The following is a 12,607-nucleotide window of genomic DNA, read 5'->3' on the forward strand; positions in this document are numbered from 1 at the left end:
GCACAAAGGCTGATTTTCAATTGTTCGACCCAGAATCCTAATGAGCTATAGTGCCGACTGTCAAAAAAGCACTGTTTGAGCTTGTGTTTTAAAGCAAATGTGAAGCAAATGAAAGTGGTGAGACTGAGAGCCTTCCATAAAACATTACGGATTGAAAAAAGTGGTAGTTCCATGTAGATTTGCAGAAAATGTACTCAATTGAGGCAACACTTTGAAGGCTAAGGCCTGGTTCACACCGGACGCCAAAGCGACGCAGAACTGAGGCCGCTTCTTTCAGCGCCCATGTTAACGCCGTGTAGCGCCAGTTTCGGCATCTGGTCTATTTTTTGCGCAACCAACGAGCATTCCGCATCAATTCCGGCAGGAAGTCACACCAAGAAACACGAGACAATCCGGTCAATTGTCAAAATATAAGCAATTTTCAAATTAAAATACTGCGAGTGACAAATGCAATCATATTTGTGTATCTAAACAGACTAGAAAAATGGGAAAAAGATTTCATGGTGTATTCATTTTATGAGGTTATTTACTTACCCATGATGTGCTCTGAATAAACAACAACTGAGAAGAAGCGCTTGTCGACCGCCGCAGAGAATATGCGTCTGGTGTGAACAGGCAGGCGCCGGACCGCAAGTGATTTTCCGTTCCGCGCCGCTTCCGCGTCCAGTGTGAACCAGGCCTAAGAGTTACGCAGACTTGACTTTGAGCATGTGTATTTTTTTTCTAGTGGCGAAAAGACAGTTTGTGCACAACCGCTGAAACATCAATAATGTATCTTCGCTCTCTGGGTCTACACAAACCAATTACTCTCTGCCTTGTCAACAAAGATGGCCACATTTGACAAACAGATAGCGCCCTTTGTTTTCACACAACCGTGAGGCACATTTCACGAGTTTAGAAGGTCTGAGAAGTCCACAAAAGGCCTGAGTCTTCAAAGAGACAGTCCAGGCTTTTCAACATCTGACATTCCGGGTATGCAGACAGGCCCACCTTTCCCTGCACCTGTTTTTCCCTTGCTGTCTCATTGGCTTTGACTCAAAAATAAAAACCGGCCACTTCTTTAAGTTAAAATTTTTATGTTGATAATGTGATGGTAAGGTGATACTCTGTGAAAAGCTTGAAGTGAAGAGCGACAGTCTTACAGGTTTATATCTCAGGGCATCCCGATAGGAGCCAAACAGTGCAGCCTGAGCATGCAGAAAGGCCCGAGCCACCCCACTTCCTGTAGCAGTCGACTGCTTCTTCAGCTTACTCTTCAGACTGGAGACCTGAAAGAGAGAGAGAGAGAGAGAGAGAGAGTTAAATTAACACCTCTGAAATAGGTGGAGGAACAGGCAAACCCATTCAGAGTGTGAAGTGTCACATTTACAGGTCACCCCCCACCCTAAAATAGAGAGAGAGAAATAAAGAGAAGCCTTCTATCTCTCAAGAGCACCTGCTGCTCTGTTAATTGAAGCGATGGAGCCGTGTGTAGGGGTGGGGCCACAGAGCAAAATGACTCTGGCAGGGAATCTTGGGTATCTTGCCCCCTTCGCTTTCTTTGCCTTGTACCCCAGCTACTTCCTAACTCTCTCATAGTACATACATGTTCTTTCATTATTTCATGGTATACACTACTGTTATCCACCACTCGCTGCTGCTTAGTTGCGTTTTAAAAGACTTTAGTACTGATCAACATGTTTTTGATTTTTGAATTAAATTTTAAAAAAAATATTTGCAAAGGTTAGTTTATGTTGTCATATGTCAAATAGCATGAACCAAAAAAGAAAAACATCAAGATTATTCAAAATTGTACATAAATAAAATAAAATAATAATTACTATTCAAAAATCAATACTATATATTTTTTTATGAAAATATTTTATTTATTTAATGCTAAAACCTAGAGTTGGGTCCGAGTCCACCTTTGTCGAGTACGAGTCAAGACCAAGTCCACAAACATCGAGTTCAAGTCCGAGTCCGAGTCCAAAAGGGGCCGAGTTGGACTCAAGTCCGAGTTCTTAAAGGCCGAGTCCGAGTCGAGTCCGCCCGAGTCCAGAAAGTAATTAAATTAAAAAAGATTATAAATTGGTATTGTACATTTTTACATTCTATTAATATTTTAACCTTTCAACCCATTAAACCAATGGCAATATAAAAATGTAATAAAAAAAATACCACTGTTACATCTAGTCATTGCCATTGAACATTTTTTATTTTATGTCAACAGAACTAGTTTCCTATCAAAAAAGGTTTCAAAGGTTTTATTGTATTACAAGTGCATGAAAATACAAATGAACCTATTTTATTATTGTATCACACTATATTGTCCTCCAGTTAAAGATGACATTTCAGTTATTTAATGCCTCTCCCCCACATTTGACAGAGGTAAAGTGCAGCCAATGAGGAGATCCTTAATGATGACATTATGAATTTCTTGTTGTCTTGGAGAACTTGCATCATAAAGTTGCATTGCTTGTTTGGTCAGGTCTGGTCTTGCAAATCCTGCAATGCTGAGCTGTGCAGCATCTGTTGGTTGCTGCTGCTGTCTTTGGTAGTCGGTTGCATCGGTTTTCGGATCACCAGTACACTGAACCGAAAACCGTTTCTTTCGGAGGCGTCCGATTTGAGAACCGATGAACTGATGATACTGCGCATGCGTGTAATTTTTCAAGTATTTTGTTAAACATCGGAAAGTGTGATAAAACTATAAATAAATAAATATATATATATATATATATATATATATATATATATATATATATATATATATATATATATATATATATATATATATATATATACACATTTTTCTAAAGATAGGGGCTACATGTTTCTAATCTGTATATTGTAGATTATGTATGGGCCAAAGGGGTTTTCAGGGAAGTTGGACAATAATTAAGACTCTAAAGACTCCATGTTTAATATGAATAAGGGATGATTTATGAAATATCTGTACTGTATTTATAGTTAATGATGACAGATTCACAAACTGAGTTTGTAGTAAACAGAACATGAACACGAGTAGAGCAGCTGATGATACTGAACTGCAGCACGTGCCGGTGTCCTGACATTTTATCCTACCCTGTCAGATTTTCCTACCCGGGTTTTGAGCGATTCTCGTTCTCGAGTCAAGAACCGGTTGTATCAGTTTTCAGATCATCAGTAAACTGAACCGAAAACCATTTCTTTCGGACGCGTCCGATTCGAGAACCGAGGAGCTGATGATACTGCGCATTCGTGATTCAGCATAAAGCCGAATGACTCACAGCGCGTCTGAACCGAACTGATTCTTTTGGTGATTGATTCTGAACTGATTTTGTGCTAATGTAATGAGTGCGGGTAAACCGAGGGCTTGAATGAAGGGCAATCTGACGAAACGTAAATTCATTTAATAACAAATACATCGCAACGGATTATGTATCCGGTGAACTGTTTCTTTTTTCAACCGGTTTATTGAATCAAACCGTCCGAAAGAACCGGTTCGCGGAAAAGAATCGAACTTCCCATCACTAATCCACACTGATATCCAGTGAGTGGTGCGTGTGTTTCGTCTGCAAGCATGAGACTTCTGCCTGCCGGTGTGGTGCAGTAAAATGACAGAAGGGGAGACATTTATTAATTTATCATTTCAATTTTATGCTGGTTTTAATGTTACACATGACGTGGACTCGACTGTACTCGGAATATTTTCCGAGTCCAAAATGTTCAAGTCCGTGTCAAGTCCGAGTACAAATTCACCCGAGTGCGTGACAAGTCCGAGTTCATTCAAAATCGAGTCCGGACTCGAGTCCGAGTCCAAGTTCGAGTACCCCAACTCTACTAAAACCACTTGACATGTCACTAAAACTCAAAACATAGTATATTTAAAATGTTTGTATATTAAGAAAAAAGGATTATGCATATATATTTATAATTGTGGTATAACAACATGCAGAAAACATTTCGTCATGTGACAAGAAAACCTTAAAACAGAAAATTAGAGAGTACATGCTGTCATAAGTCAAAAGATATGCCCCAAAGAGAACATTGCAAAACGTCATTATATTAAGAAAAATAATTCATCATTTCAAGTTAAATAAAATAGTATTCATCATACAAAATATCTATTTTTTAATATAAACTAATTAATTAGCTACACTTAAAAGAAAATTATGCTTAAAGTAAAAATTTTATTTGATGTTAAAACTAAAATTTTGTTGAAAATACAAAAATAAATGCATAATAAACACATTAAATTGTTTTAAAATGTTACCTCTTTTGTCATTACTCCATAAACAAATATAAATCTGCATTATTGTACATAAATGCATGCTTCATAAATAAATTCATCAAGGAAAATCATCTGAATGGCATACTCCCAAGTCTTCTGTATCGAATCATCCAAGCCTGTCATGAGACACAGCAGTGCTCAAAAACATGGGGATGATCCATGAAGCGGTGCTTGATCCAGGTAATGTAAGGTTAACCAAATTGATTACGTATGCTGCGGCGCTCACAACCATCTGCTGGCAATTCATTTGCACGCCTGCAATTCACACTGAGCAGCATGCATATCAATAATCAGTTTAGCTTCCTTCATTAGGGGAGATCAAGCGAGAACCATAAACGAGAGTGTTTAGGTGATCCACTGAATACCAAGAGGCAGTGGGGTTTAGAAACGCGGGTAAACCACCTGGCTGAATCGTCACTGATTCTACTGAACCTGGAAAGAGGTTTTGCATTCAGGATGTTCACAAACTGGCATTTTCCCATATAGAACGGATTTCATTTCTGTTGTATTTTGTTCTATTCGTCTCTATTGGGACGTGCCTCTTTTTTCACAGCGTCCCTGAGCTGGTATGGTGAATCCTCAGAAGCATCAAACAGGAAGTTTAGCGGCACTAAATTAACAAGTGTTGTCTCCATATTCACACTGGCTAAGTGCTTTTATGTTTATGTAAAGTTGCCGCCATATTAATATTTCATGTTGATGCGTTGTCTTTTTTTCCCTCACTCTCCCTAAACAATCCGTTAAACATTAATTTTTGAAGAATCAAAGAAAGCAAAATGCCACTCATGCTCAGGAGAATGTGCAGCGTACCCAGTGGGCAAATACCAGGATATAAAACAAAAGGTTGTATTTACATTTAAGATTTCAATTTATAGATTTATTTTTCTTTGAAAATATTATTTATTTGTTTGTTATTAATCAGTTTAAATACTTTTATGCAAGTCTGTTTTATAATTTATCTAAACTATTATAAAATGTTTTCAAAAATTCTGACATATCTATAGAATAAAAAAAACTGTATACAGTCATATTTAAGTCTGACTTATTATTAATCAATATTTTAAGTCAGATTTAAATTACAAACGCATAACATATATAAAATACAAAATATATAATAATTTTAATATTGTTAAATATTTTCTAAATTATTTGAAATGTATAGAAAGAGAGAGAGTAATTATTATAAAATGTATCTATATATTAGGGCTGTCAAATGATAATTTTTTTTTAATCAAATTAATCAGAATTTTCAGTGGATTAATCATGATTAATCACTATTTGCAATTACACCTGAATCCTAACTATTTTTTTTCTGAAATGCATACCAAAAGATAAATAACAGGACACAGATACATAATTTTCATGTATTGATTCATCAATATGTGGTTCTTTTTTCTGAATTTCAAAAGTTTAACATTTACTTAGATCAAATTTACCTGAGCACTATATCAAACCATGCCATTTAACTACAGATAATGTAAGAGTTTTAGGTGAACCAGTGGTTAAATATAGCCACATATCTATGAAATTATGCATAGAGAAACTCGAAAGAATGAACTCAGAAACACAAACATGTGCCCTCCAAACTCTGGGCACTCTTGTTTTTGGGAGGTGTTCATTTGCTCTGCCACAATACTTTAGGATCGATATTTTCACATTCTGAAGGCTTCAAGTGCCAGTAAAACCAAGTAAAAATGCATATGCTTTTCCAAACAGCTGTAATTTTCGCTGCATTGCATGTAGATGTTCTGCACATGCGCAGTGTGAAACAAAGGACGCTTTAACAGGAAGAAGCTCCAGCATATCAAGTACCAAAGTCAAAACCTTTAGCTTCTTCTGTGTTTTCGTCGCGGTGCTCGCCGCTGTTTTTTACTATCTTGAGAATTCAGAGATCGATGAGACTTTCCTGACCTGAATAATTTGTCACACTGCGCATGCGTGAAATGCGTTAAAAAAATTGACGTAATTAACGACAAACAACTAATTAACGCAGTTAACGCGCTATTTGGCTATATAGCCAACAATACACAGTATGGGCCAAAATGATCGATTTTTCTTTTCAATCATTAGGATGTTAAGTAAAGATCATGTTCCCTGAAGATATTTTGTACATTTCCTACCGGAAATATATCAAAACTTAATTTTAGATTAGTAATATTTATTGCTAAGAATTCATTTGGACAACTTCAAAGGTAATTTTCTCAGTATTTTGATTTTTTTTTTGCACCCTCAGATTCTTATTTAGATATCTTCGTAGATATTCAGATATCTTATTAGAACTTTTTTTATTATTTACATAATTTCTTACTGTACATTACACTTCAATTTTGTCCTCTTTCAAGATTTGATTCACAAACCACGATTTGTGACACACAAATTCAAAGCCAATGGTGATAAACTTCAATTGAATAATTGGCCGGCACGAGCATGGCCAGTAATTGATCAGTCAGACTAATTAACCGCTACACTTTGAGTAACATTAACGAGATATGAGCGGGGGGCATCAGAGGGGAGCTTAGCTCTACAGGTGATAAACCTATTTGGCAGTGACATTTTTTTAGTGTAAAGTCATTCAGCCTCTGATCTGATCAAAGGAAGACTCCCCCATTGGGTCCAATTATAACGATGCTATTGTAGGAGGTGGATAGTGAGGGAGAAGATGGAGGGAGTGGGGGGGGGGGTTATGTTGAGTTATGATATTCATAATCTATGCAGAGAGGCCTTTCCACTATAGGTCTTCTCCCCATAGCTGTGATCTTTTCAATTTACATCAAGCGAGGATGGCTGAGGATGAAAGTGCAGCCTCCGACTTGCTGAGCTCGCGGAGGGCAAACACAGGGCCTCATTAAACTCTACTGCATGGACTCCCCAACAGGGTTTGAAGTGCGTCAAGTAAAGAGCACGGGGTCAGAGGTGGCCCTGAAAACAGATCTCCATTTAACTCACCAGCTGGAGATGATAATTAGCAGGTGCATCACTGTCTCCTGCTCTAAAGGATGAGACCACGGAGATCTGCTCTGTGGTGGGCTTCTATTATACACCGAGTTTCAACAGAACACCGCTTCGGTGGCGCTCAGTTACTCACACACACACACACGCCGGCTCTCATGGAGAGCTGAGCTGTTTATGGTCAAGGGATTTTAATTCATTGAACTGGACAAGCCGCGGACAGGCGCTACACACAGGCATATCCTCACACACACATATTACACACTTCTTCTGGCAGGCTTGTAAACCGAGATCTGATGGATTTTACAGCCTGACTGGATATTTAGAGTGGAATCTATGTATTACAACAAAACGTACAACTTTTACCATTACTTGTATTAGTCATATTTTTATATTACTACTAAAACTTGTGAGAAAAGAAAATATTAAACATTTATATAAAAAGCAACTGAAAAATTGCCTAAAATACACAAGAAAATGTGAAATCAAAAGCATTTAAGAAATGACGAATTACAATAATTATGTGGAGATAATTATGTAAATAAATCAGCTCACAATATCGTCAGGTTACACTGTGACTCTTTCGGAGTATGGCTGAAGACTTTTTTTTTTTTTAAAGACAGAGGGGAAAAATATGTTTTGTTAAGGATTCTTGTCCAGGGATGCAAAGCCGTTGGGAGACAATTAGAGGACTACAAAGAAAAAAGAAATAGATATGAAAATCTTCTGCTTTCTTTTGATGTGCACTGTGCTGAAAACTACATGTAGACGCTTTCTGAATTCACATCCTTTTAGAAAAACAAAAAGACAAAGAATATTTTAACTGTAATGCTAAAGGATCGCTGACATAAATGCAGGTCAGTGTCTTCTTAATACACGGTATACATTTAGACATTTGTCAGACATGCTAAAAGATTTCAGACAAAATGCAGGTCAGTGCCTCTTAGTTACATCAAATATTAACAATAAATAACTTAATATATATAAAATATTTTTAACAAATAAATACAAAATGCTAAGATTTCTGACAAAAAACTTCTACTTTGAAAAATACATTTAAAATAAAAATAAATAAATATATAATAATAATAATAATTATAATTATAATGCTACAAAATAATCTAATATATTTAGAAATAATTTAATCTAATATTAAATCAAATTATCATTTTATATATATATATATATATATATATATATATATATATATATATATATGTGTGTGTGTGTGTGTGTGTGTGTGTGTGTGTGTGTGTGTGTTTGTGTGATATTTATTAGACAGTAATAAAATATATACATAAAAAACTGAACTGAAACAAATAAGCAAAACAAATGACCACTCAACAGTGTTCACTAGTTAGCATTCACAAAGCAAATTACTGCATCAATCACTGCTTCTTCATATGCTAACATAAGCATGCAGAATGCGCAAGTTACTTGATTTTGGCATGTGGAAGATATACAGCAAGTCTGTAAAAAAATAAATTATTAATACCTCTCAAAATGTACTTTTCATTATTTTTGAATACATTAAAACTCTAAAAAGTCTGACTGAAAAAGTCCTTTTGGAATGTAAAATTGCATGATCTTTAAGACATCTGCATTTGATTTGAGTCTGACACTCTGCGCCTTCAGAGTTTAAAGCAAAAAAGCGCCAATCAAGTACAGTTATTATTCATCGACAGACCAATAACGCTGGTGCCTTGAGGCCTGGACACTGCATTAGCCCACTCGGGGTGGAAATGAGCCTCACCTGTCCCGCACACTGCGACACAACAAACTGATCTTTTAAGAGGCTCCTGAACAGATTCGATTTGCGATGCCCTGGAAATAGAACGAGCGTTGAAGAACGCAACATTCCCAATTTCCCCCAACAGTAATTGTTTGCCGTGTCGGGTGATGTAGTGATTGTTTTTGTTTTCTCTCGAATCCCAATTAAACACCACGCCGGCTGATCTCAGAGGAGGCGTGCCGATATTGCGTTCTCTCTCTGATTAACTTGTTAACCTTCATTTTGGTAGCTTAATATACACGAGGTGGGTGTGCAAACTCAGATTCTCGCTGTTGATCTAGAACATAAACGACCAAACGCAGAAAGTACAAATACAAGTTGTGTGGAAGAGATGAAAAGGGAGACAACCGGAATGACACGAGCAGCAAAGAGAGAAACTGGAAAAGTAAACAATAGATCTGGCGTAACTTGAACAAAAGTAATAAACTCAAAAGGAATATTTTATCAAAACCCTCTCAGGATTGATACAGGACCTGTGAAAACAGAGAATCGCACCAAATAAGCTTTCAGCGATGTTTGGAAGTACAACGGATTCATAATTTTCTATTTTTAGAGAGTTTTAATGATTGCACAAGTAAATACCCCAATACCCTGCTACCAAATCCAATTATAATTGAATAATAGAAAAAAAAAAAAAAAGTTTCACAATGTTTAAAGAGGAGGAAAATACCTTCATTTATTTTGTGAGCGCGCAAACTTTCCTTTTAACATAATTTATTTTCTTTTTCTTTTGCAAACGCAACAACCACCGTCATTAAAATCTCCTAAATATTCATAAATTCAGTTCTTGATGCAACTATAAAAACTTCAGCACCAAATATCTTCTAAAACAAAGAAAATCTAGTTTGAAAAACAAAGTTAGCTTGAAGAGTTAGACTAAAAAGGCATTAAAGTAATTGTTTTATTTTAATATTTCTATAAACGTTGGATCAAAAAGTCACGTTACACTCACGGAATGGAGTGCACTGACTCGAACTAAATAAAAAGTAGCATTTAAAGTGTTACATTCATTTTGAACCTTTGTGTGACACTTTCAAAAAGTGTAGAGATTAAAACCGCAACCCAAAAAAACAATCCGTGGACTTTCAACCCCGTCCCATCTGATGTTTCTAATAAAAAGGCATGTTTGAAATCATTCTCGAACGTTCACCACATCCTCTCAGAGCCACGGCAATTATCATCTCTATTTGTAAAATCCGTAGGTTTGCACGGAACGGAATCGCTACTGCCGTGGTAGCATTTCTAATAGTCAATAAATCTAAAATATTAAGTGTGAAATTGGGGAAAAACTGGCATTAAGTGACAGAGAGCGGAGAGCACAGCATAGGGTCCCGTCTGAAAAAAGGGCCAGGTAATTCAGGACAACTGTCACCCCTGACCTGTCTGAGAGCGGGTCTAGTGGTCAGACTCTCCGAATAATAAAGTCCACATGGTTAAAAAAAAATTATAAGTCTTCAAACGTTTAATTAGATGAATCTCTAAAGGTTCGGCTTGAATCAATAAAAGAAAAAAAGAAACGCTCCAGGGTCAGTTATATTATATTTTGCTTTAGAGTTGTAAAATGCATTGATGGTTTTTTTTTTTTTTTTTTTTTTTAAATCATTAAGGAAAAAGTTAATCAAATAAATTGATTCAATTAAACTGAATCAACTGGTCCTTTTTTTTAAACACCAATTTGCAGCAAACACCGTGTGACAGACAATTCAAGAAGAAATACAAATAAATAAATAAACCTAGAGTTTTTGCTCAATTTAAACATTCCTTGAGTGATGAATTTTAATATCCCCGAAGGTATGATAACCAGAGGGACAGAAAAATGAATTTTTTTGTGGTGAGAAATGTATTATTGTAGGTGACATTTACATTCAGGTGGGGTAATTTAACATGATATGCAGAATACGTTCTATCACTAGTCAATGAAAAATTGCGCAAGAGGATCAAAGCAAACATGGAGCTGCCACTTAATTTATCACACTACGAAGACAAAGAGGTTTTTTCTTTCCCCTCCGTCAGTTTCAAAAGACCGACTCTTTTTTTCTTTTTTACAACGCTCTCGGTTTGCAATTTAATTTACAAATGGGATGCCGGTGCTGAAATGGCATAACAGAACAGGCTGAGTTTTTCTGCTTGGACAGACAGCAGCGGGATCATATAGGATGACACCCCCCCCCCCACCGCAACAGAGAGGAAAAAAAAATAAAAAACAAAACACAAACACGTTTCTTTAAGTTCAAAAGGACAGATGACAGCCGTGTTTCTGACCCCGATGCCGGATGCACTTCCTGTTGCACTGACCGTGCCACCTAAACATTAATTAAAGCGAGAAGTCGCTGGCAGGTGGCAGAAGAGCAGGCTCTAATAATTGGCCCCCTTCGTCCCAGCGCCTTCAGAAAATCCAGGACTTCTAGCGAGATGTGCCACTGGGCAGGCAGAACGAAGAAAAGATTTTTAAAAGATAAAGGAGATGAAGGCAGGAGTTTGAAATTCACAGAGATGGCCGTTGAATTGCGACGGCTGTTTAACGTCAGTGGGCAGGCTTGCAGAGTGCGGTTTTTGGGGATCCACAGCTGCTTCTGCTAATGATGAGAGGACAGAGGTGCAGTGTGTTCCTCTGACCAGAGAAAGACTGTTGTTTAAACATGCAGGTGGGTGACAATAAGACAGGGAACGGGAGAAAATGACAATCATGTGTCTGTACAGTGAGCTTAAAACAAAAGAAAACGGAGAGAACAGTTATGTGTGTGTGTGTGCGTGTGTGTGAGAGAGAGAGAGTATGTGTGGGTTTACTTTCACTAACTTCTGGGAACAATCTGGTCTTTAAAGTAAAGCAAAATTAGTGGAAATCAACCATTTGGGGAAATAAAGTCATTTGTATTATTTATATTAAATTTATATATATTAAATGCAGTTTTCCTTTTCAGTTTTATATATAGTTTTATATACAAACTATATTTATTATTTTACTCTATTACAAAAGGAGGTTTTGTCAAATACATATTTTACAAAAACTCATTTTGGGGACATCTATGCATGTTATAATTTGGAGAAAAAAAACACACTAAATAAATAGTTTTGTTTTTGTTTTTTATTCTAAAAATTCATATTATTCTTTAGCGCTGGAGTTAGTCTGTAGTAATATAATTAGATTTAAATAAAACAACAGAAGTCCATGGTGTGTCTTCATTAAGAGTGTGTGTGTGTGTGTGTGTGTCACTCACCACATCACTGGGCAGGTTGTGGAGGTCGTCTATGGGGCTTTCTAGGGTGTTTGTGTCCACGTTCAGAATGACCACATCCTCCAGGGATCTGCTCTTTACTCTCTGAAAATGCAGCACACTTGGTTACACACATCCCTGCCTATTCCCATTTCCTATAACCAATTTAATAAACCTAAATCTGATATATAAATACTCTTTTTATTTTTTCTTGTAGTATAAAAATATTGTACGGCTAAAATAAAATGTAAAAATATTTTCAGCATTAAATTACAGACAAATTCAGAGAACACATTTTTTGTTTTTTCCTTCAACAATGTCAAAACCTACTCACATAAAGACTAAAGCAGGAATTAAGTTCATGCAAACACTAGACTCTCATGAATTAATCCAGATTAT

General features: G+C 36.4%; 1 protein-coding gene across 3 annotated transcripts in view; it reads right to left on the reverse strand.

Annotated features, from left to right (window-relative positions):
- dennd1b (DENN/MADD domain containing 1B) overlaps window positions 1–12,607 on the reverse strand; it is an 89,450-nt gene that overhangs the window by 17,981 nt on the left and 58,862 nt on the right. For all 3 annotated transcript variants that reach the window (XM_026236022.1, XM_026236023.1, XM_026236024.1), the window contains 2 exons: window positions 12,212–12,313; window positions 1,143–1,268 (listed from right to left, as the gene is read on the reverse strand). In XM_026236022.1, the coding sequence (XP_026091807.1) occupies window positions 1,143–1,268; window positions 12,212–12,313 (228 nt within the window). The remainder of the gene's footprint in view (window positions 1–1,142; window positions 1,269–12,211; window positions 12,314–12,607) is intronic.

The sequence above is a fragment of the Carassius auratus genome, chromosome 47 (genome assembly GCF_003368295.1).
Source record: "Carassius auratus strain Wakin chromosome 47, ASM336829v1, whole genome shotgun sequence".
NCBI lineage: Eukaryota > Metazoa > Chordata > Actinopteri > Cypriniformes > Cyprinidae > Carassius > Carassius auratus.